The 23,992-nt window shown below is 37.2% G+C and overlaps 1 protein-coding gene across 1 annotated transcript; it reads left to right on the top strand.

Annotated features, from left to right (window-relative positions):
* On the top strand, positions 1-23,677 carry LOC139960149 (uncharacterized). Its single transcript, XM_071958299.1, has 13 exons — positions 1-220; positions 3,865-4,026; positions 7,202-7,255; positions 9,422-9,492; positions 10,020-10,055; positions 11,151-11,327; positions 13,212-13,352; positions 13,905-14,136; positions 14,948-15,513; positions 17,660-17,819; positions 18,414-18,564; positions 21,291-21,363; positions 22,069-23,677. Exons 1-13 carry the CDS (start codon positions 100-102, stop codon positions 22,147-22,149), a joined length of 2,025 nt encoding a protein of 674 aa, XP_071814400.1. The 5' UTR covers positions 1-99; the 3' UTR covers positions 22,150-23,677.
* Positions 23,678-23,992: the final 315 nt, after the last annotated feature.

Raw genomic sequence — 23,992 nt, 5'->3', positions numbered from 1 at the left:
AGAATAAGGCCCATAGGTTTTGTAAATGTTCCATATGCCCTATCACAAGCGCCTCTCTTAGCAACCATTAAAGCACAAAATCTTCATCAAAGGTTGAAAATGGCTGGTATAAATCGAACCAATTCTCCAATGAATTTGTATCGGGACGACTATTTGGAAACTAAAGAAGAGCTTGACAAGGCCAAAGAAGCTATCATTGATGAACAAAATCAGAAACCTTGTATCTTTTTCAACATTAATCGTTCAGCGTTTGGAAATTGCCTAGGCCCCAGGCCTATGCTCTATAGACTTAAGATAAGCACTTGGCCTAGTTCCACGAATCCGAAGAGAAAATGGGCTTTTAAACGTAGAACTAACGTAAGAGTAACGGTAAAACTAGGCGTTCACTCTGGTTTGTAGGCTATGGGAAAGTTATTAATGCTACACAATAACTATTAAGGCCAAGGTCTTGGCCTCTTATAGATATGGCAAGACTCTCATAGATCTCGGCCTACTATTAGTAGGATGGTGACTTCGAAGTTCGCCCACTTAAGACTTAAAACACCCCAAAACTAAATCTTCTGGTATAAATCATTTGAAAATATACTTCATATGGTGGGAGAATTTTGTTATAGTACGATACACGGCCAAACTTTCTTTCCTGCAAACTGTTTTCACGTTGTTTTCCAAGAAGATTCTTCGTGATTGTGGAACTGGTATTTCTTGCTAGAGTATTGCGAATTTCGGCCACGCAACCTACAGTGTGGCGCTGGTAAAAATTGGTGGCGCTGTTGCTCTTTCAGTAATTATAACAGACTTCATAGATCTTCGTCATTTTATTGACAAATATGTAAGTAATTTCTTGCACACGGGTCATTTTGGAGAGAAAATAACTGTAGCTTCGTACTTTTTGGTGAAATTTGGCTCTTCCTGTAGGTTTTCATGGTGAAAATCGTGTATTTCTTAGGGTGCCCGAACTTCGCAGTATGGCGAACTTCGCAATACTGACTATATAGTAAAGGCTTCATAATTGACGCACCCCCGTAATTGACGCACCTTCAATTATTAGTAAGCAACGATACAGCAGGCCACCTAAACTTTTTGCAGTCAAGCAGAATGACACATTTCATGAGTTTGAATCCATTTCAGCTATTTGCTGACCAAATTGTGGTATTTTTTAAGCTTTTAACACACTCCCACCAGTTTTGCACATTTTTTGGTCATTTGGAAATCTTACTCCCTAAAAATAACCAACAATACCTCAATATGATAACACTGCTCTGTGGAACCTGACCAGTCTGAGCTTAGAGGCTCAGAGCATAACAAACAGCATCTAAAGTCAATGGATGTATACTAAGGCCTACACTACAGTTAGCTTTTCAACAAATGTGTCAATTTAGGGGTATGAAAGAACTTGACACGGCAGACATTTTGTGGTCAAATTCTGCTCAATTGTACGGTGCATAAGCACAGAACCTGAAATATTTTGAGATCATAACATTTCTAAGGAAGTACACATAAGAAAAACACATACAGTCGAGTGATTTGGATTTTTCCTTGATAGATATCGTTGATCAAATCCTTAAGTGCGTCAATTATGAGCCCACCATGCTACTATTATTAGGCCTAAGTACTAGCATGGTGACTTCGAAGTTCGGATACTTAAGACTTAAAACACCCCAAAAGTAAATCTTCTGGTATAAATCATTTGAAAATATACTTCATATGGTGGGAGAATTTTGTTATATTACGATACACAGCCAAACTTTCTTTCCTGCAAACTGTTTTCAAGTTGTTTTCCAAGAAGATTCTTCGTGATTGTGGAACTGGTATTTCTTTGCTAGAGTATTGCGAAGTTCGGACACGCAACCCACAGTGTGGCGCTGGTGATAAAATTGGTGGCGCAGTTGCTCTTTCAGTAATTGTAACAGACTTCATAGATCTTCGTCATTTTATTGACAAATATGTAAGTAATTTCTTGCACACGGGTCATTTTGGAGAGAAAATAACTGTAGCTTCGTACTTTTTGGTGAAATTTGGCTCTTCCTGTAGGTTTTCATGGTGAAATCGTGTATTTCTTAGGGTGTCCGAACTTCGCAGTATGCCGAACTTCGCAATACTGACTATACTACTAGGCCCTAATTATTAATCCTAGAGCCTATATTCCTAACTTAGGCTAGCAATGGCAGTAGCACTTGGCCAACGTGACTAACGTATACTGAACAAATATTACACTACAGCAGGCTACAAGATATGCAACTTACACATAGCAAACACAAACAATCCATTTATTTCTGTAAACATGTGAGTAAGGCATAGAACAGATCAGGGAGAGTATAATTCTATTACTAATAGCTACACTAGGCCTAGGCTGGTTCCTTACATTAACAACTTAAAATTTGGTGTGGTAACTTCAATTTTATTTAAGTGTTCCAGTACCAATATTGAAAGTCACTTAGAAGGAATAATTCCAGTATGGTTTAATAGGTTATGAACTTGTTGAAGTAGCAATTTTTTTGACAGGTTATGTAAGACTTTCTGAAGACTTGACAGCCTAGTGTGCTTTACTAATCAGCCAGAGTAAACACGTAGTGTAAGGATTTTCCAGGACCGCTTTGGCCGCAGAAAGTTAACAAAGTAGACAAATTGGACATATACTGCATGAAAAGAAAGACCATACAAGTTTGTTTTGCTGATAAGTTACTGTAAGGGTGGTTTAGTAGATGTTACTTTAGTGAATCTTGCCTATTAACATTGAGTGCAAGGCTAGAAGTCAAGTGGATAAAGGTAGTAGCAACTAAACCTAGCCTAGAAGTATATATAATATAACTTAGCTTCTGGGACATTTTTGGTCCCAATCCTGGTCAAACTAGAATAAGTTGTGTTTTTGCATCCAGAAGAAATATATAGTTTCCATCTTCAATTTATTTATGTAAATTTATATGTAAAAAGAATCAAGTGAGTTAAAACTGTAGTCTTTACATGCACACATGTGGCTGCTTAACATAATGAACTATGTTTAGACATATTGTTTCAAGGCCGATTTAAATGATTGTGTAATATGGATTGAGGTCGGCAAGACAGTTTAAAGTGCATGTTACAAACTGACACAAATTCATCTATTTCTCATTTTTGTGTTCAAATTTCTTTTAGCTAAATCATATATTGGAGAACTCAAATGGATGGTATTGCTCTGATATTTATGGCATTTCCCCTGTACTTAAGGAAAGTAAAGTTAGTCTGAAATTTAAGCTCCAAAGTATGGGCTAGGGTTGGTTGGCCTGTGACTTACTGTAGTCGGCCTAGGTTTATAGGCCGCATTGTGATTGTAGGTTCAACAAAAGATAACATAAAAACATCACAAACACTGTAACCATCAGAAATATATTCTCTGGTTGAATAAAATCCATGTTCTTAATTTCACCTTGAATGTAAAGAAATCTTTCTAGTTTAATCTTGTAAAGATACCAAGAAATTCCCAAGTGAAAATGTAAAATGTTTGAACATTGGCAACTTTATTCATTAAAAAATATCAATTTGTATTATACTGCTGAATGCTACGTACAGTATCTATATAAATTGAGTAAAAGATACAAAGTATTAGAGAACTCAAGAATTGAAGTATGTATTTTTATTTATTTAACTTTACTGTAGGCCTACTAGAGCAAGTGAACAACAGATATATAGCAAAGTAACTTAATTTAAAAACAAAGACCTATACATGTGCATGAATGATTCGGGAAGAAAATCGTTTCTAGGAACTGTAGAACAGAACTACCGACTTGGCATCACCTTTAACAACAAAAGCTTATAGTCACTCTGCTCAATATACTACACAATGCATTCCCATTGGCTAGCCTCCCTTCCTTAACTGCTCCTGTACAGCATTTTTAGTGGGCAGTATCGAGAGAGTTAACAAAAGAATTGCAAACTTGGACAGAGAACTACAGATGTTTGCTTCCTCTTTGGTGATCGAAAGTCAAGGTTCAAATGTTGATGTCGACGATTACTTCTACCCGTCACAGGACACCTATGGACCTGTGAAAGGTAAGAACAATAAACACAGGTCTTTGGTATGAAGTAACCAGTAACATTAAACACAGGTTTTGGTAAGTAACCAGTAACATTAAACACAGGTCTTTGGTATGAAGTAACCAGTAGAGTCAGTGAAGTATACTTTCCCATTTCGATGCAAGGCATTTACGCTCTGTGCATACGTATTGTTATGATTATTATTTATCTATCGCATTACTAAGGTTGTCGACTGTAAAAGTTTTCCTAGTATCATTACCCAAGTCAGCTGTCTATTAAGGTTTGAACCATTAAAGGGATATTCTGTTGGCTGAAATTCATTTTCTCACAATGTTGCTTGCAACCTTCTGTCCCTTTCTAATGTTCAGATGATTTTATATCCAAGGTGCAAATCATATTCTTATAAGTATTAAGTTACTTATTGATGAAATTCTAAATAGAGAGAGCATTGATATAAACTGAGCAAGTATATATACAAAATTGTGTTTCATTTCAAAGACAAATCAAGAACAATATCATGATAGGAAAGTCATTAAAAGGTTTTGAGAACATCTACAGTACTATGATGATAACACAGACTGCCCCTTGTGATCCACTTCATGGAGCGAGGAAGGGTTTATCTGGTAAACCAAAAAGACAGTCTTTATTCAAACAACCATGTATCTAAATACTAGATTCTGAAGTGGTGTTTCAACTGAAAGTGTAAAATATTTTTCTCTTTCCTGTAAGCATTACATTGCCTGCCACCTGAATATTTTTTTTCGGTGGATGAAATCTCTGTCTGGGTGACCAACTGTGCTTATCTTCTCGACAAGATATGACAAGTCCTAACATTGCCATTCTGTATCTGTGACCTTTGAACAGTGGACCGTGACTGCCTATATGATGCACACACAAAATAAATTATACAAGTACCGGAATTGGCCTCCACTGTTGACAGTCATTTCATCACTACTCACTTTATCAGTCATTATGTACAATCATGCATATAAATAAGTGTATAGATCTGCTGGATCCAAAGGGCGTGAGTTGTAAATAACTGGGAAAATCCATTGGTTTGAAGTGTTTGTACTGGACTTCTATTACTATGATGACCTTTTCACCTTTGTGTGCTGTAGCAGCCTGGAAGCAAACAACTCTGCCAAATAGATGCATGATAATAATAGACAGCAGATCTTCATTCATCTTGGGTCAACAAAGTTTGGTCTCTCTCAATAGAACCACTGAAATGATAAATTAATACAGCCACTATAGTTTATTGCTTTCCACATTAAATTTGCCATAAACCTCTGTTTTAATGTTAATGTTATCATGGTCATAAGTCTTATATGTAAACTAGGTACTTGCTCCAATCCCAGTCTCAAAAAAAGTCTACCGTACGAGCATTTTGGTTCCTTGCAGAAGACAAAACCAAGGTATGGATACAATGGTGATGGTGTATATGTGCATCTGTGCCACAATCATGGCTGGTAAAAACGGTTACTCAAGAAGTAGTCTACTTGGTGTTTGAAGTTCGTCCATGGTACCCTTTTCTACCTCAGATCTTACAAATTGCAGCGAGAGGGGGTGGGAAAGGCCGAAGGGGAAGACAAACTTGTATTTGAACAGTACATTCAGTTGAAATACAAAGACTGTAAATTGGTTGTTTTCACAACGTTTGGTTCAGATAATACTTTCTTAGTAAGCTTTCTTATCCAATCCCCTTCCTCAATAATAAATGGCTTATCCAATCCCCTCCCTCACTAACAAATGGCTTATCCAATCCCCTCCCTCAATAATAAATGGCTTATCCAATCCCCTCCCTCAATAATAAATGGCTTATCCAATCCCCTCCCTCACTAACAAATGGCTTATCCAATCCCCTTCCTCAATAATAAATGGCTTATCCAATCCCCTCCCTCACTAACAAATGGCTTATCCAATCCTCTCCCTCAATAATAAATGGCTTATCCAATCCCCTCCCTCACTAACAAATGGCTTATCCAATCCTCTCCCTCAATAATAAATGGCTTATCCAATCGTCTCCCTCAATAATAAATGGCTTATCCAATCCTCTCCCTCAATAATAAATGGCTTATCCAATCGTCTCCCTCAATAATAAATGGCTTATCCAATTCTCTCCCTCAATAATTAATGGTTTATCCAATCCCCGCCTTCAATAATAGATCTTCCACAGTACTAATGCAATCACCTTACAGGCGACAAAAGTCAGGTCAGGCCCAGAAGACAATAATGTGACTTGGCCCCTCCTGCATATCCTTTTTTTCCAAAAGAATCTTATGCAGTGAGAATACACAATTTTTTATCTCAAATATTAGTCCCCACACCTCCTTGTCTTCCCAGCCCTCCTTATTTGGGTGGGGAGGAGGGGGGGTGCTTTGTGGATGCAAATACTGTAGATGAAACAGTGTGATGCACAACAAATTTGTTACAACCTGTGTGTTTTCCTTTCTTTATCATCATGCCGTGAAAAATTCAGGGTGTCGTAAGGTTGATGAAAAATACATTTCTTATTTCAGACTGATGACAATACTTGGGAATTTGCTTCACTCCTCTCTTACCTGTCTCCAGTCTTCCTTCTCTAACCCTCTCCGCAGTTTCCTCATCTACCTAATCACTACAATCAGGGTAACATTGTAACACTGTGCTCCCAATCCCAATTCTTAGACTCCACCCACTCAAGCCTACTTCAGACTCCGCCCACAAAAACCTCCTTCAGACTCAGCCAATTCAAGCCTGCTTCAGACTCCGCCCACTTAAGCCTTTTTCAGACTCAGCCCACTCAAGCCTCCTTCAGAATCAGCCCACTCAAGCCTCCTTCAGACTCCGCCCACTCAAGCCTTCTTCAGACTCAGCCCACTCAAGCCTCCTTCAGAATCAGCCCACTCAAGCCTCCTTCAGACTCCGCCCACTCAAGCCTTCTTCAGACTCCGCCCACCCAAGCCTCTGTCAGACTTTACCATTTTTCAGGGAGTGAGTGTCAGTTGTACGGGTATTATTCTGCGAGTTTTGAGGAATCAAAGCAACAGCTGCTCTAACCATTGCTTTTATTACTGCTTTTATTATTGCTTATTTATATTAATTCCTAAAGTCCTATAGAATATCATATAATATATTGTCTGTTTTAATGTAGTAAACCCAGACTGCTTGCTTTCCTGCATGCTCTCCCATTTTTTTCTCTAATCAACAGCAAGAGATGTCAAAGAGCTTAACCAATTTGCTGGTATTTACTCAGTCAAATCAAGTAAGCATATATTCATCCTGTTTATTACCTTTTGCTGTTTGTTTCTTTGTTGTTCTTTTCTTTTTAAAGGCAAGTCTAGATTAATATTGCTAATATCTATAAAAACATAGTTCTGGATTTACCAACTCACTACAATTTCAATACAAATTCAATATATATATATATATATATATATATATATATATATATATTTGAAACCTAAGTTGGAAAATCAAGAACAGTGAAAAAACTTCCAGCCTCCACCGGGTTCGAACTAGGGCCACCCTAACCACTAGGCTGATGGACGCATAGGTTCGAAACTGGTAAGGAAGGACGTTATTCCATTGTAGGCTTTTGTCACCTGTATCCAACAATACTTGTTCTGTTTTGGTGACATTTTTGCCTTACTCTAGAGATCAAACATGATGCTTACCAACTCGAAATTATTTGTGATCCCTAAAACCGATCTCGAAAGAGATACTTTGAACGGATACTTTGAACATATATAAATATAGATATATATATATACGTATCCGCGTACAAAGCGGGAGGCCCGGGTTCGAATCTCGGTGGAGGCTGAAAGTTTTTTCACTGTTCTTGATTTTCCAACTCATTACGATTTTCATTTATATATATATATACATATATGTATATATACATATATATATATATATATGTATATATATATTTATATATATAATAATATACACACATATATAATTAGGGACTATTGCCAAATCTCCCTGTTTTCCAACATCGTGTGTTTATCTTTTCTTTATTCAATAAAGTCAGTAAAGTATGACTAAAGCTCCTTTGTGCAAATAGGGTGGAGCCAAGACCACGCCTGGGTGATTCAATGGCCTCTTGGAGGTGTAAGAGGGGTTGCTAACAAACTATTGTTAACACTCTTTTCGGATTAATGCAATGACCAAGAACACAATAAAATCTTCTTGGAACAGTCAAAAGAAGCTTTCTGTCGAAAATCTGCAGAATAAGTAAACTGGATAAAGACCTCGCTGGAATTCAATGTTCAGCACCTAATGTGCCCTTATTCAGGTAGTAAAATATACTACCTGAAGAATAGGCTTATCGACCTTTTCTCCAACCCCTATTTCAGATGTCTATATTCCATGTTGATCGAGTTTCACTCAACAGGTTTATGAAGAAGATATTTCCCATTCATCACTGTTCATTTATGACATAAAATATCCAATAATATCAGTCTATGACAAATGTATGTTCTTAAGGACAAGTAATTTGCAGCCTTTTGTTGACATCACTACATTTCTCATGTCTCAGAAATGATAGCCAAGCCCAAAGCAAAGTATTAGTTACAATGCCATAAATACAACATAGGTTGCATGTTCATTCTGTCCCAGTATGTAATTGATTCATTCTGAAGAAAGATAACTTTAGATTTATGTATTCACAAAGATAGGGTCATTGGATGAGAAAAGTATATTGTCTTTTTCAACTGGAACCACCAGAAAACAAACTGCAATACTTGGCAGTCGAATCTTCGACTGCCAAGTAAAGCTGGCGAAGGTCCCAGGGGGACCGAAAATAACTTTGTCTTGATGTCATTCATGGATACCCATTGAGCTACTTAAATAATTTATTCCCTAGAATAAATAGTCAACATTTAAAACAATCTTAATCTTATGAGTTACAACAAACACATGGCATTGAAATATATTTTCTAAAACTTTACTCCTTCTTTGTCAATTATGAGTAATTTCTTATTTCTCTGGTTTTCTCTAATAATATATACATATATATATATATATTTATATATATATATATATATATATATATATATATATATAATATAGTCTACCTATGCAGTAACTTATAGCATGTTGTTACTCGAGTTTCACGCCTGTGTGGCGATCATCAGACAACTGGACGTAAACATTCGTGTATGCATGTGACTTTAATATGTTATTTTTCCTAGCACGGTCTAGTTGGGTGAAACTCGAGTAACAACATGCTGTAAGTTGCCATATAGGTAGACTATATTATGTAGCCCTAATTCTATGTATTGAGCACTTTTGCAACAGGAAGTGAACATCTGAATCTTTGTTACATATATATATGTATATATAGAGATATGTAAAAGCATCGTACAATTTACGTATACTATAATTAAATTGATATTAGAATCAATTCATTTGTTTCTACTTACAGCGCTAACAGCTGATCAGACAAACAAAGGGAAGTACCTCGCTAAACGGATCAAGACTTCGAAGATGAAGAAGGTATTATAAGGTTCTTTATAGAAAATGAACAGAGATATGACATGTGTAATGTTACTACAATTTTTCATTTTCACTGGTGACGTTAGCAGTTACTACCTTCTCTTGTCACTCACCCACTAAATTCAGTAGTTGTCTTTATTTATTTATTTTTTTTTTTTTTTTTTTTGGGGGGGGTTAAAGGTCAATCTCATGATGCTGGAGTAGATGTAGGAGAGGGGCTGACAAGTAGACTGGACCAACCTTACCCTCCTGTTCTTCCCCTCTCTGTAGCTGCCCATCCTCATCAGTTTCCTCCTCCTTCCCTTCATATCCTGATTCAACGCACGTAATAAATCCTTAACAAGTATAACTGCAAATAATACAACTATGTAAACTTTTGAAACTAAATTGTGCTTGAGATGTTCTTTTTTCTTTGATAGAAGGCTACACCACTGTAACATTACATTGCATTCTTTATTCGCACAGTCTCTAATGCCCCTTTTTTTCTTTTCTTTTCTTTTTTCTCTTTTTTCTTCTTTTTTTTTCAGAAAGAAACAAAAGCTACAAAGCCAAAACTTGTGGAGGTAAGTGTCTATTCTACATGACATGATGTATAGATAGATTTGAATATGTATGACTTCACAGCTAGTCAGGTAAGGTCTTAACAGTAGATTTGAATATATATTAGAGAACTTTACAAAAGAAAAGCTATAAAGAAAAAAATGTAAACTACACAGTAAAAAACAAACACCAAGCCTAAACACAAGCAAGAAAAACAAATATTTACTCCGCAGTAAATAAATATGTTTTCATCAGACCTTTAAAGACCGAGATGGAAGCCGCCACTCATATACCCCACAGGCAACTGGTTCTAGAGGCGGGGGACCAATAACTTGAAAAGATTTATCACCAGTTTAACGCTTTGAGCGTGGAATCATGAGTCTGGTGGTATCAGATGAGGAGGGACGTCTACGTCTCAAACCATCAACATTACTTAGAGGAGCATTATACAAAGAAGGAACACTGATCCTGATATAACTGCATTGGCTTCCTGTTACTTACAGAACTGTTTTCAAGCTAATGTTGATTGTCTAAAAGTCTCTTCACAATGTGGTACCTTTATACATCTCTCATATGCTTCAAGAATATATTCCGACCCGAAATCTATGTTAAATTGACAAGTTACTTCTCAGGGAATCTAAATCCAACCATTTTCGGAGGGGATAGATCTTTTTCAGTCTCTACACCGTGATTGTGGAATATGTTACAACTTGAAATCAAGATGGCTAAGAGTGTCTCCTCCTTCCAAAAGCTTAAAACTCACCCTATGCCTCAAGCTCTTGTGCCCTGAGCGCCCTTTTCTGGGTGGATGCATTACACATCTTTGTTATTATTATTATTGTTATTTATTAATTGTATTTTCATGAATGCTTTGTTAAATAATTTAGTGGGCCAGAAGAAAAGCTAATATTTTTTCATCTATTCTCCCTCGTATCTTTTAAAATGTATTACTCATCTACTGATGAATAGGCTTGCCATCTTAGCGAGACAGTCAAAACTGAAACCTACAAATGAAATGAACATTTAATACGAAAACTGTTTGACTTGTATGGTATTATTTGTTTTTTTTTTAACTTTTGATAAGATGAGTTTTTTTTTTCACGGATTCTTTTCTTCAGCTCTATCAGTTTAGAGGATTTGACAACAAGAAACTTACACCTCTGCCTGACTTAGATTCAGCCATCACCATCCTTATGCGAGTCACAGATGCCCAGAGAAGTCTGGATAAAAAACCACATTACAAAGAGGAATTTAAGAGACTATTTCATTCAAAAATGTCTGAAGCTGTCTTAATTGTAAGTCACTTGCCCATTTCTTTTCTTTTTTTCAAGTTTTTTTTTTCATTTGTATCAACTCTGCTATTGTTTAATGTAGAGGATACTTTGTTCTTCATTATACCCGAAACTTCTAAAGAGGAAAATACAGTTTGGCTAGAACAGGGAACCCCTACCTGTGATCTCAGGGTGACATGAAGTCCTGTGCATGAACCAACTAGGCTACCCTGCCCCAAGTAGGTGGCGGTGATCCCTAATTATCTATTCAGCACCACCTAGGTGTGGTGATCCCTATTGATCTATTCTGAGCTATCCTGCCCCAAGTAGGTGGTGCTGATCCCTAATTATCTATTCTGAGCTATCCTGCCCCTAGTAGGTGGTGATCCCTATATATCAATTCTGAACTATCCTGCCCCTAGTAGGTGGTGCTGATCCCTATTTATCTATTGTGAGCTATCCTGCCCCAGGTAGGTGGTGATCCCTATTTATCTATTGTGAGCCATCCTGCCCCTAGTAGACAGTGATCCCTAATTATCTATTCTGAGCTATCCTGCCCCTAGTAGGTGGTGATCCCTATTTATCTATTTTCAGAGCTATCCCACCCCTAGTAGGCAGTGATCCCTATTTATCTATTCTGAGCTATCCTGCCCCTAGTAGGTGGTGATCCCTATTTAGATATTCTAAGCTATCCTGCCCCTAGTAGACAGTGATCCCTATTTATCTATTCTGAGCTATCCTGCCCCTAGTAGGTGTTGATCCCTATTTATCTATTTTCAGAGCTATCCCGCCCCTAGTAGGCAGTGATCCCTATTTATCTATTCTGAGCTATCCTGCCCCTAGTAGGTAGTGGTGATCCCAATTTATCTATTTCTCTGCTAGTAGTCCCAGTCAGGAGCCACAGTACCTAGCATGCCTTAGAATATGAAAGCACACCCCTTATTTTAATCAATACAATCCAGAAAATTGGCAGGGAAGGGATTTTTAAGAGAGGTTATGTATAAAAAAAAATTTCAAAAAAGAGTATATGAACATGGAACACTGACTAAACGGAACTATTAATGTACCGCATGCTTGAGACCTAGTGAGTTGTATCAGCTAACATCCTCCATTGTACACCTGTTTACAAGATTTGCATCGCATTGGATTGTAAGATTATGTTGTTTGGACCAGCTCATGTAGTTTACACACTGTAGGACAACTCTCATTCCAAGGGATCTTTGTTCTTACCACCATTCGGTTTCCCCGAGTTTGCATATGTTAACTTTTAAATCCTATAGGGCCCACAGAAAAATGGTGTGTCCAACAGATTTAAGTGTTTGTGTTATATCTCTGCATTGCAAACCTTTCAAGGTGTGTGCCTTACTAATTGGTTTCTGTTGCAAATAGAAGGACCAAGCTAGATGGTTATACTCTTAGTAATTTAAACCTAATTTTTCCTTTTTCATATGGGCATTAACTTTTCCATATTTTGTTTAAATTTAATGCACAGTGCCACTTCAAAGAGATTGTCTCTAGTCAGACAGGGTCGAATTTACTTGAATTTAAGATATGCCATGACTTTGTGCAACTCTGCAATGTGTTTGTTGTAACTCATAAGATTAAGCTTGTCTTGAATGTTGACTATTTATTCTAGGGTAAAAAAAATTTAAGTTGCTCAATGGGTATCCATGAATGACATCAAGACCAACTTGTTTCACAAAAGTTCATTTCTTCTTGCTGTCTTCCTGCTGCTTTGTTGTTCGGGTTGGAAGTGTTTCAAGTCGTTGCTTTGGAAGTCAGTGATTTCTTTAAACCAAAATGCCATGCTCTCTCTCTCTCTCTGTCTTTCTCTGACAATAAATTTGCATTTTTGGACAGGTATATATTGGTAGACAGTCACACTTCTTTCATTCTTTCTTCTTACAGGACTCATTTTGGTGGTTTTTCTTGAACCGATATCATCCCAGTAAAATGGTACAACCCAAACTCTTCAACAGGATAGCGCATAACTATGTGAAACTGCTTTTATCAGCAAACCACCCTAAATACAGAGATGTCTTCTTCCAGGTAAATCATTTTCATATCATTACTCTTTGTTTTATGCAATGTATATTAACTCACAGCTAGGCAACGTGCAGCTTGCAGGTTGCATGCACTAAATTTGGTCGGTGAGGTTTTCAACTGTGACCCATGGAACCCTGTTACCAGGGCAACGTTTTTTTTACCCAAACTTAAAATCAACTCAAACAGTGAATTCATTGAATGACCAAAATATCACATGACATGAATCATTTCATTTCATTTATTTGTTTCTTCACAATATAAATACAGAGAAGTTAACTACGTGACAAAACATATCAACAACAGGGAAAATTGTGAAAGGAAGCACTCCAAAAAACACCAGAGGGCTTGTCTAGTAGAGCGCTCCCATTAGTAAATAGAGAGAACAATACAAGAAAACAGTAATCATGCAACGTTAAGAGCCAACACACATGAAACTTCCTAAGTTAAAATACATTCTTTGTACAATTTCAGGGTCACAAGTCTTTTAAGTTGTTACAAGTCCAAACCCATAAGTCTCTGACATCCTTTCATCTTCTCAACTTCTTCTGTTTCCAGGGTTATGCAGATTTGCTCGCTCAGGGTATGTATGCTGCATTCTGTGCAGCCTTTCCAGACTCCTGGCGCCAATTTCAGGGGGATTTCATCAGTGGAATATGCGACCTGACAGGCTTGTGGATAGTCGGCACCAAGCCTGCTCCAGAGTCGTGGAAGGGTGCTTGGAACTTTGAAAAACTAGAGCCAAAAGACCTTCGGAAAGAAGAAATCTTAAAGCAGGATTCTAAGAAAGGTGGGATATTTTATTTCATTTCTTTTGATTGTTTTTAAGTCTTTTTATTTCGTTTAAATTTAGATTTTTAATTCTTTAATTACATGAATTGATAGTAACTTTTAAAAACAACTTCATTCGTTCCTTTTTTTTTAAGATGTATTTTTTTCTTTGATGTGGATGCTCTACAAAGCCAAAAATACTTCTTGTTTGTAGTGTGCGTACACTCTTACAAACACATGTTATGCTTCCATTTACACAGCTGCTCAACAGATAACATATGTAATGTGTAAATGAGTTGTAGCAACTCACTTCATTTTTAAAGTCAAATGGAGTCACTGTCAGTGTTTTTCTAGACTCCAGTTGATTCTCGAGCCATTTGTATAATATGTCTAAGGGGAATGAGTTCATCAGTTCATGAAACTGTTTGAGTCATTATACACCTTTGAAGTTAAGTCACTCAATTCTTGACGACACTGAGGTCAAGATATGTGTTGTGTGACGTGAGTACTAGAAAACTTTAAGGCTGAGGTTTGTCTAATCTACTACGTCAATATTTATACCCTTAAGGGCACAGAATTTCTCCTGTCATCCTATGCTCTCCAATCCAATCCTTATATCAATAGGTAACATCTTGAACTTGGATTTTTCTGAAAATGACATCAGCCGGGTTGATACAAACTCAACTCAACGATATGTGTTGTGTGACTTGAGTGCTAGAAAAATTTAAGGCTGAGGTTTGTCTAATCTACTACGTCAATATTTATACCCTCAAGGGCACAGAATTTCTCCTGTCTTCCTATGCTCTCCAATCCAATCCTTATTTCAACAGGTAACATCTTGAACTTGGATTTTTCTGAAAATGACATCAGCCGGGTTGATACAAACTCAACGTTAGCTTTATCTGAACAAGACTTAAGAAGCAGTAAGACCGATAAGAAGGCGAGGGTCATGTCTCCATCCAATAGTAGCATCTCGTCTTCCATGACGAGAGATCACCTAGGAGGAGGAGGAGGAGGAGCAGGAGGAGGAGGATTAAATAAAGATGAGACGAGTGATTCCATCGATGCGGTAGCCCTGGCTCAAACGAAGGAACGGTTCGCAGAGAAACATCCTTTCAGTAAATCCACTCCGTTGCAGCCGATCAAAGAACACAGAGTGGAATATGAAGATTCAATGGTCAGTGATGGCTCTTCCTCATCCAGAAACCCAAAGGGTGGGAAGAAGAGAGGTCAAGGGTCAAAGGTAGTGAAGCAGCCAAGTGACAGTCTACAGGGAGGGGTACTTTCCAAGGCTCCCAACAAGTCAGTCAGCGAAGATAGGAGTCTGCATTCGTCAAAGAAATCCAGCTCCCATTCCGGTCTCGCTGAAGTCTCCAGATTACGAAAATCAAAAGAGGTAGGCTATTACTTGTCAGAAGAACCTTTCATTGATTCGTCCTGTCAAAATTGTCGGCCTAAGCTTTCAAACTTATCTTCAAAGAAAACTTTGAGAGTAATGGTTTGGTGAAAGGTTTATTCTTTGTTTTTTCTTAGTTTTTGTTTTTTCAGTACGTGGCTTTTAGTTTGCAGCGTCATGTACAGCAATAACATTGAAGTATTCTTTTTTTTTGAGCAGCTTTTTTGAGTTTTGTTGGCTTCCTAACTCTTGGAAATCATTAAACAATAGTTTTCAGCATATTGTGTTAGAATACAAACAATTGCTTGTCTCGGCAAACTAGGGATAAAAACAGATCGGCCTTAAACAGACATTTCACAAACTGATTGGTATTTCAAAGTACCCTGAATGTCTCTCATAACCATGTTCCACTTCATCAATAAAGCTATGATGTGATGTTCTTTTTTGAAATATATAAACGTTGCGTTGTTGTTCTTGCGTGTGTGTTAGTGTGTGTGTGTTTTTTTTTTGGATGACTCGATTCCTATGTGTAAAGAAGACTAGGCTAGGTATGTACCCTAAGTATCAATAATTTGCTCTGAAAATGGAACAGACTTTTCCAAAGATGTAAACCATCTGTCTTGGCATTAAGACAGCAATCTGATAAAATACTTTTGTTTCAAACCCATTCGATGATGAGAGTAATTATGCTACAGATGCATTGGACTGCTTTAAGGTACACTGTCTTTGGCTATGATGTCTATGTGTGGATGTCTTTGTGTGGATGTGTATGTGTGGATGTCAATGTGTGGATGTCTATGTGTGGATGTCTATGTGTGGATGTCTATGTGTGGATGTCTAGGTGTATATGTGTGGATGTCTATGTGTGGATGTCAATGTGTGGATGTCTATGTGTGGATGTGTATGTGTGGATGTCTATGTGTGGATGTGTATGTGTGGATGTCTATGTGTGGATGTGTATGTGTGGATGTCTAGGTGTGGGTGTCTATGTGTGGATGTCTATGTGTGGATGTCTATGTGTGGATGTCTATGTGTGGATGTCTATGTGTGGATGTGTATGTGTGGATGTCTAGGTGTGGGTGTCTATGTGTGGATGTCTATGTGTGGATGTCTATGTGTGGATGTCTATGTGTGGATGTCTATGTGTGGATGTGTATGTGTGGATGTCTAGGTGTGGGTGTCTATGTGTGGATGTCTATGTGTGGATGTCTATGTGTGGATGTCTATGTGTGGATGTCTATGTGTGGATGTCTATGTGTGGATGTCTATGTGTGGATGTCTATGTGTGGATGTCTATGTGTGGATGTCTATGTGTGGATGTCTATGTGTGGATGTCTATGTGTGGATGTGTATATGTGGATGTCTAGGTGTGGGTGTCTATGTGTGGATGTCTATGTGTGGATGTCTATGTGTGGATGTCTATGTGTGGATGTCTATGTGTGGATGTGTATGTGTGGATGTCTAGGTGTGGGTGTCTATGTGTGGATGTCTATGTGTGGATGTCTATGTGTGGATGTCTATGTGTGGATGTCTAGGTGTGGGTGTGTATGTGTGGATGTCTATGTGTGGATGTCTAGGTGTGGGTGTGTATGTGTGGATGTCTATGTGTGGGTGTGTATGTGTGGATGTCTTTGTGTGGATGTCTTTGGCTATGATGTCTATGTGTGGATGACTGTGTGCGGATGTCTATATGCGGATGTCTATGTGTGGATGTATATGTGTGGATGTATATGTGCATCTGTGATCCTTCCCTTGTAAACATTTTATCTAATTTTAATTGAAATGCCTCCATTTGAGTTCAAGAAACCTATTATTTATGGTGGAAGTGAAAGACCTTTCAGTTACCTTTCAATTAATTGAAAATGTGAAAGCTACGTAGACCTGTGTATCTCAAGAATGGAACATTGGATGAAGTCACATTTTTTGCATTTTGAATATTTAAACCCTAGTGTTTCTTTAGTGGAGATCATCAGAGGTGAAAGTCTGAAATCCTTGTAAACATGACTATCTCAAGTAGGGAACCTATAAGATGTCTGATTCCTTCATGATGCACCTAGTTTCCATCATCGAAACTACAATACATTTTTACATTTCTGTATTTTTCCTTTCCTTCTTTGTTTCTATATTTCATCAAATCTGCTTACAGTCTCACCCAGTCTCAGAAGGGCCAACCTTTGCTAAGTGTATTTTCAACAGCAGTGGTCAGAGCCCATTGGTCAAGCACTTTCTGCAGAGGCAAGGATTACAAAAAAGAGCTGGAACAGAGATACTTTTACAAAGAACAGAAATTGATCAGCTGCCACCATATCCTTTGCACTATTTATTTATCCGTTCCTTCATTCTATAGTTAGTTCAATCATTCTTCGTGTGTTCATTTCTTTAGTTGTTCATTTTTGTTCTTTTTTTATGGGTTTTTTTTTTCTGTTTTTGGAAATTAACTTTTGGTTTTTACAGCAGACTTTTATATTGCAACTAATTACAAAGGATATTTTCCTTAAACTGAAGAATAACACCAGTTTCCTTTTTTTTTTTTTCTTTTTTTTTCTTTTTTTTTTTTGGGAGGGGGTGTGTGGGAGGGGGCATTGTTTTTTCAAATGGAAAACTAACTACGAGGCACTGTCTTGTGGTCTATTTTCTGTTTCATTTTGCATCACTACCCAGTGTCTGTCATGCAGGTCAAAAATTTAAAATGCTCAGTGATCATGAAAACATTTGTTTCAAGTTTTGTTGAAACTTGAATACAACTGCAGGCAGATCTGATGTTTATATACAATCATTGTAAAATGTAATACTCGTATTTTATCAGGAAAACTTTTACGATATATATATTTCTTCTACTCTGGTTGATCCTCTCTCTCTCTCTGCTCAAATGATGAAATCCTTGACTGGATAAATTACATCAGATTCGCAGACTTACCAAGATGTCATACACGATTCATTCCAGTCTGTTCGTTATTTGGATGAGAGCTACAAGAAGATGTTTGAGGATGGACTGAAAGAACACACGCACTTTATAAAGCAACAGAAACGTCAGCTCAAGGAACACATGAGGTAGGATGAGGTATCGCATAGCCTGTTAATGCTACATGGTGTGACATTTAAGAGTATGTACCATTTATTACCTCACTCAGAACATTGAAATGTACGAGGATGTACTAAAAATACAAACATGTCTTCTTTGAAGTTCATATAGCTCTCTACCCATCATTAGTGAAAATACCACTGAAAGTATTTCCAAGTCCACAGAACAGTAAACTCCAATTTAAAGGGGCTTGCCACATGTCCTAGAAAAACTTGAAACTATAAAATTGATGTTTCTTTATTAGATTCTAGAATCTGGAGTTAGGTGACTGAGGGGGTAAGTCTGTTAAGTGGTTGACAATTTGCTCATCCTTCCAGCAAGGCAACTATCGTTATGGATATTAGGTAGTGTTGGAGATTAGGTTCCCCACCATATTAAATATTTTCTTTCACAATGTTGGTGAAAACCCTGAACTATGGATACCTTCACTTTAGCTAGAAGCTATAAACTCAAGGTAGCTAGAATATATAGCTAGAATTAAGCTATAAACTCAAGGTCAGGGTTCTCATTAGGCGGCCAGCTGTGGACCGAATTCAGTCCGGGAAAGATTTCAGTCCCACTTTTCTGTAATCCTTAACTGACTGGGTGTGCAGTCCCATAATACTGCTCAAATATATTTAATTTTGACTATGAAAGCCTGGTTGGTAAAGTAAACACTGCTGCTAAAAATGAATTCATAAGACTAGCTAAGAATATACTTAGTTCTAAAGATCACCCACTTCACTCCGAGTTGATCTCTCTGTGCAATAGATCCAGCAAGTACAATCTACAAAATCCTTCTATTTTGCCACCTTTTAGAAGTATGCTTTTTGAGAACTCATTTATCTACAGAGCAGCCATTTATATTCAAAATGGGTTCTTAGAATCTCTGTTATAATCCTTTTAATCTTTCAAACTTCTAATCCTCCATCTTTTTTCTTATTTGTTCATGCTTTCATGATTGTAAATTTTTTTTTTTTTACATCTTTTATGTATCATTATTAGGTGTCCTATTCATAAATTTTGTAATTTATACTGGAATAAAAGAAATTGAAGGCCGTAGCCTTGAGAATATCCGACTGGCGTACTTTTTCCCAATTGTCCCAAATGTGAGAGTTTTAGTTCTCTCTCTAATCCTGTATCCGACCAATGTTTCTCGCTGGCCCTCAAAGAAAATTAATTCAGAACGCCTACTCTTGGTGTTTTGAATTCTGATAGAGATTGGAAGACTTTGAAAATGGAAGCTAATTCATGGATCTTAGAATGAATGTAAGTTAGCTTATAATACATTCTGATGTGGTGCACTGAAGACTGGCCATTATTAAAATGAATAATTTTCTAGATAACTGGGATGTTGTTATAAAACATCATCTGTATACATACTTGTACAACTATAAGATGTTTTAGTAGATAACATTTTAAACAGGCTTTCCTTTTTTTTATACTATTGTTTTTTATTTAAGTCAGAAAATACCTTACTTTCTCTCCACCTAGGTTAAACTTAATAAATAGTTGTTGCCGTCTTATCAGCAATTTATTTAATTTTTCATTTTTTTTTATTACATTTTAAGCTTGTGAAAACTCTTGTGAATTTTGGGAAGCTACAGTATGAATTTGAAGAGTTGCAAGATGTGTTGTTTGTTAATAATATAAAGATAGAAACCTTGTAAGCTGTACAAGTAAACTCTTGTACAGAAGACCAGCAACAATAGTGAAAAACAAACAGGAAAATTAAACTTGATATGCCCCATTAAAAAAAATTACTATGTCATTCATGTATCCCGCAAAGAATAGATAACGCTGACTCATGTTCCCACTACATGATTTACTGCTACCCTCAAATATGATATGCCTCATAACAAATGTGACAATGCATATCGCGTATGTCATTCATATATCCCCCAGAGATGCTAGATATTTAGATAACGCCGATTCAGGTTCCCTCTACAAGAGCTTACTGCTTCCCTCAAAGCATTTAACTGCTAGTGAAACCAGGGCTGTATTTACGGGGGCTTCTTGAGGGGTGACCCAGGGATTAATTTAGTGTTCAAATTTCATATTTTAAAGGAGTGTTGAAAGCTGTGAATTGTGTCTCTTATAAAATGCTATGCTTACTGTAGTACAAACGACAGCTATATATGGTCACACTTGTATTGCAGTTTTACCCATTTTGCAAAGCATATTCGCGATGGAATACAGATAAATTGTTCCGTGCCACCCTGAGTCAGAAATTGTTTTGGTTTGGCCCCCGATCTGCCATGAGAGAACCTACACAGGGCATCATGTGTACATTTTATCCAGACGTGCAGTTAATTTTATTTTATGCATGATAAAGTTCTCTTTTAATAATATTCAATGGATGTGTGTTATTTCCTATTCCATTTTATTAGGAAACTAGTGTGACGAGGGCAAACGAAACAGATAATATATATATAAAGTTAAGTTAAGGAAATAATTTTCTAATAGGTCACTTTTCCCATCTTTTTTCTGCCCTGTAATTTGGGTCCCATTTAATGGCCCAGTGGTGAATAAGACCCTGACCAAGATCTCATGTTGTCTACTTTAATTCCTCTTGAATTCTTGGCAAAATAATTATTTATCCATCCCGACCTTCAACATAGCTTCCTCATCATCTTTACAGTAATTACACCTACATTTATATTTTGGAATAACAATTTTTACCTCATCAAACGATGTCATTTCTGCCTCTTCACAGGCGTGAAAACTCACTGATGTCTCGACCAAGGGAAGTAAAAAGGCTGAGTGATTTATTAGTGTTAGAACTTTTGGTGAGTGTTGAGAGATTGTCTCTTTTCCTTTAATTGGTGAAGGGAGTAAAGTAATTCCAGGACAAATGTGGCAGAATTTTGCTATATACATTTCCCATCAGAATCTGAGGCATAGCAATAGGCAGTTCAGACAGGTCATTGAACCAGAGCCCCTCATGTCTTTGGGGGAGGGGGGGCTCGAAATGTCCAAGGTGTGGTTAGTCAACGGATCGTAACTGCCAGTCAAATGTAAAGACCACCAAACAGAACTTTGTGGTCGTTACATTCATCAAGAACATCTGAGGGGTGACGGGCCTCACTCTCACTCTTGAACTGGTTCCTCTGAAACCCAGCTAGCTACTACGCCATTGGGCCAAATCAATATCTTGTGTCTCCATGGAGCTGTAGTGATTTGAACCCTATTAAGAGATACATATAAACTGCATTCTTAATCAGCACTGAACATATTCACATCATGTACATCAGAGGATTGCCTATTTTTCTCCCCTTTGGCAAACAGTTTGATTACTAAATCATTAAATTTCATTGAATAATCAACTCATGTCTCTCTTTCTCTCTCTATTTTGTCTTTGCAGAGTTCTTCTTTTATTCTGTCCACATTTAGCCATGAATGTGACCCACTCTGTTTGACAGTTTCCAAGAATTCTTACAATAGTTAGTACTTATTTTTCACAGCTGTTGTTTAATTTTGATTTCCCTTTACAGAAAGACGCTGATGAAGTAAACACAGGTGCTGCCCAAGCTGTAGAAGAGGCCCTGCTACAGCAAGATGAAGAAATATCTTAGCAATGACTACAATCGTTCATTATAGCTGGTCACTTTAAATACAAGTAGCTCAATCCTCTCGATGTGCCGTTGGTTTGCCATTTCAGTCTCCTGCTTGGTTTGCTCATACTATAGTTTATGCTTTGTGCCTGTGTTACCGTAAAGCTTTCATCATTGTGAGTCATGTGTATAGCATTTTGAGTTTTTTATTGCCTGTCTGAGAGAATCTATGCTGAAATACATAAGTAATGTATTTCAAAATACTAGTATTGTAATTTTGTTTTAAAGAGGCTGAGTTTCTTCTTTCTCTGTTTTCTAGAGTTTGATCTTATAGACCACAAAAGTTTTCTTTAAAATCTGCAAAATTTTACAATCTCGTATCACAAACGATATAAGTTGGTAACATTTCAAACAATCAGGAAATTGTTTAATTGCATCATCATATAGATGAGGTGGTGAACAAATGTTAAGGGGTGTGAAGACTCGCGCAAAAAGAAACGTCTAACGCCGGTAATCTGACCTAGTTTCGAATGAGGTGTAACAGAAGTGTTAGACACCACCATCGATCCCAGAAAATAAACACACAGCTTGCTACCGTCGGTAATTAGACGCTAGTGCACAGTCAGTACATACAGCTGAAGACCTCAGCCTGAGGTCAATACCCACAGCACAGTGTACAAGCGATTCAGCGATGGACATCTCAGGTCCAGCTAAAGATAACAAGGTATCACGTTTCATTACTGTCTGCATTTTGTAGCGACACAAACAAAACGTCACTAAGTACGTCAGAATGTTAACTTTTTCAGATGGCCGTACGCGGTTTGGGAGTGTCTTCAATCCCTTTAAGGGTGCATGGGAAAAGACTTTTGTTGAGATATTGCAGTTCGATGGAATATTCTGACAGATAAATTTCTCTGAGGAAATGGTCACAGCAAACACCACCAGGGCAAATGATCTAAAACTCCACACAGATTTTCTTACATGGTATTACTTACAACCTTAGCATGTTTTTGCAAACAAGACATATCCTTTGAGCTTGCACAAGTAATGAAATTAAAAGGCATTCTTCTATAAAAGATTAATAATTGTGTTTATTCTAACGGCAGAAAAGAAACTTTTGCAGCTCATCTGTGAAGGTTATGCCATATTCATAGAATTTCACCAAATTTTAAAATGCATGTTATCTTTTTGTGATTCAGTTTATACTAAGGCTTTTTCTATCACCACCCACTTTTTGAAAGCTTATCTCAGAGCGACCTGAACTTAAAACAAGATAAAACCAAGTTCAAATTTTCAAGCAAGGGAAACTCAGAAATATTTTTGATGCTGGCAATGTGATATGGGTAAGACATGATTGGTTGAAGAGCTGCATGTGAATGAGATTCTTTGGAACATATCAGAAAGAAAATCTGGTACAATTTCAAGACAGAATTTTTAAATTTTTAAAAATTTAATGTTGGCATTAAATATCTTTTCAACAGCATTATTTCCCATATTAGATACAACTGATGCAATCTTAGCTTTTAGAAACAGAACCAGTGGTGTAGCTAGAATAGTTGGCACCCAGGGCTGATCCTTACTTTGTCACGGCATGCAGGGGATGCCTTGACTCATACTACGTCAAAATTTGAAGGCAGAAACATTTCATGACCTTACAGACTTTCCATGCGACCTCAAATTTTGGTGGCAACCCCTTTGATTTAGAACCAACGCACTTAGGCCCCAGTTTAGAATTAAAAATATTAAAATAAAATAAAACTGTTAGCAAAACTGCTTATCCACTAGAGAGCCCGTGTAGGAGAATGTATAAAAGTAAGTTGGTCTGACGTTTCGATCCTAGCAGGATCTTCTTCAAAGGCTAAAT

Source organism: Apostichopus japonicus, chromosome 19 (genome assembly GCF_037975245.1).
Source record: "Apostichopus japonicus isolate 1M-3 chromosome 19, ASM3797524v1, whole genome shotgun sequence".
Taxonomy (NCBI): domain Eukaryota; kingdom Metazoa; phylum Echinodermata; class Holothuroidea; order Aspidochirotida; family Stichopodidae; genus Apostichopus; species Apostichopus japonicus.
This window is presented reverse-complemented; position numbering and strand designations above follow the sequence as displayed.

Coding starts and splice junctions, on each gene's coding strand:
- LOC139960149 (XM_071958299.1), top strand. CDS start 100: ATGGCTGGTATAAATCGAACCAATTCTCCAATGAATTTGTATCGGGAC. Junction 13,353..13,904: donor ACAGAGATGTCTTCTTCCAG/GTAAATCATTTT, acceptor TTCTGTTTCCAG/GGTTATGCAGATTTGCTCGC. Junction 14,137..14,947: donor AAAGCAGGATTCTAAGAAAG/GTGGGATATTTT, acceptor TTATTTCAACAG/GTAACATCTTGAACTTGGAT.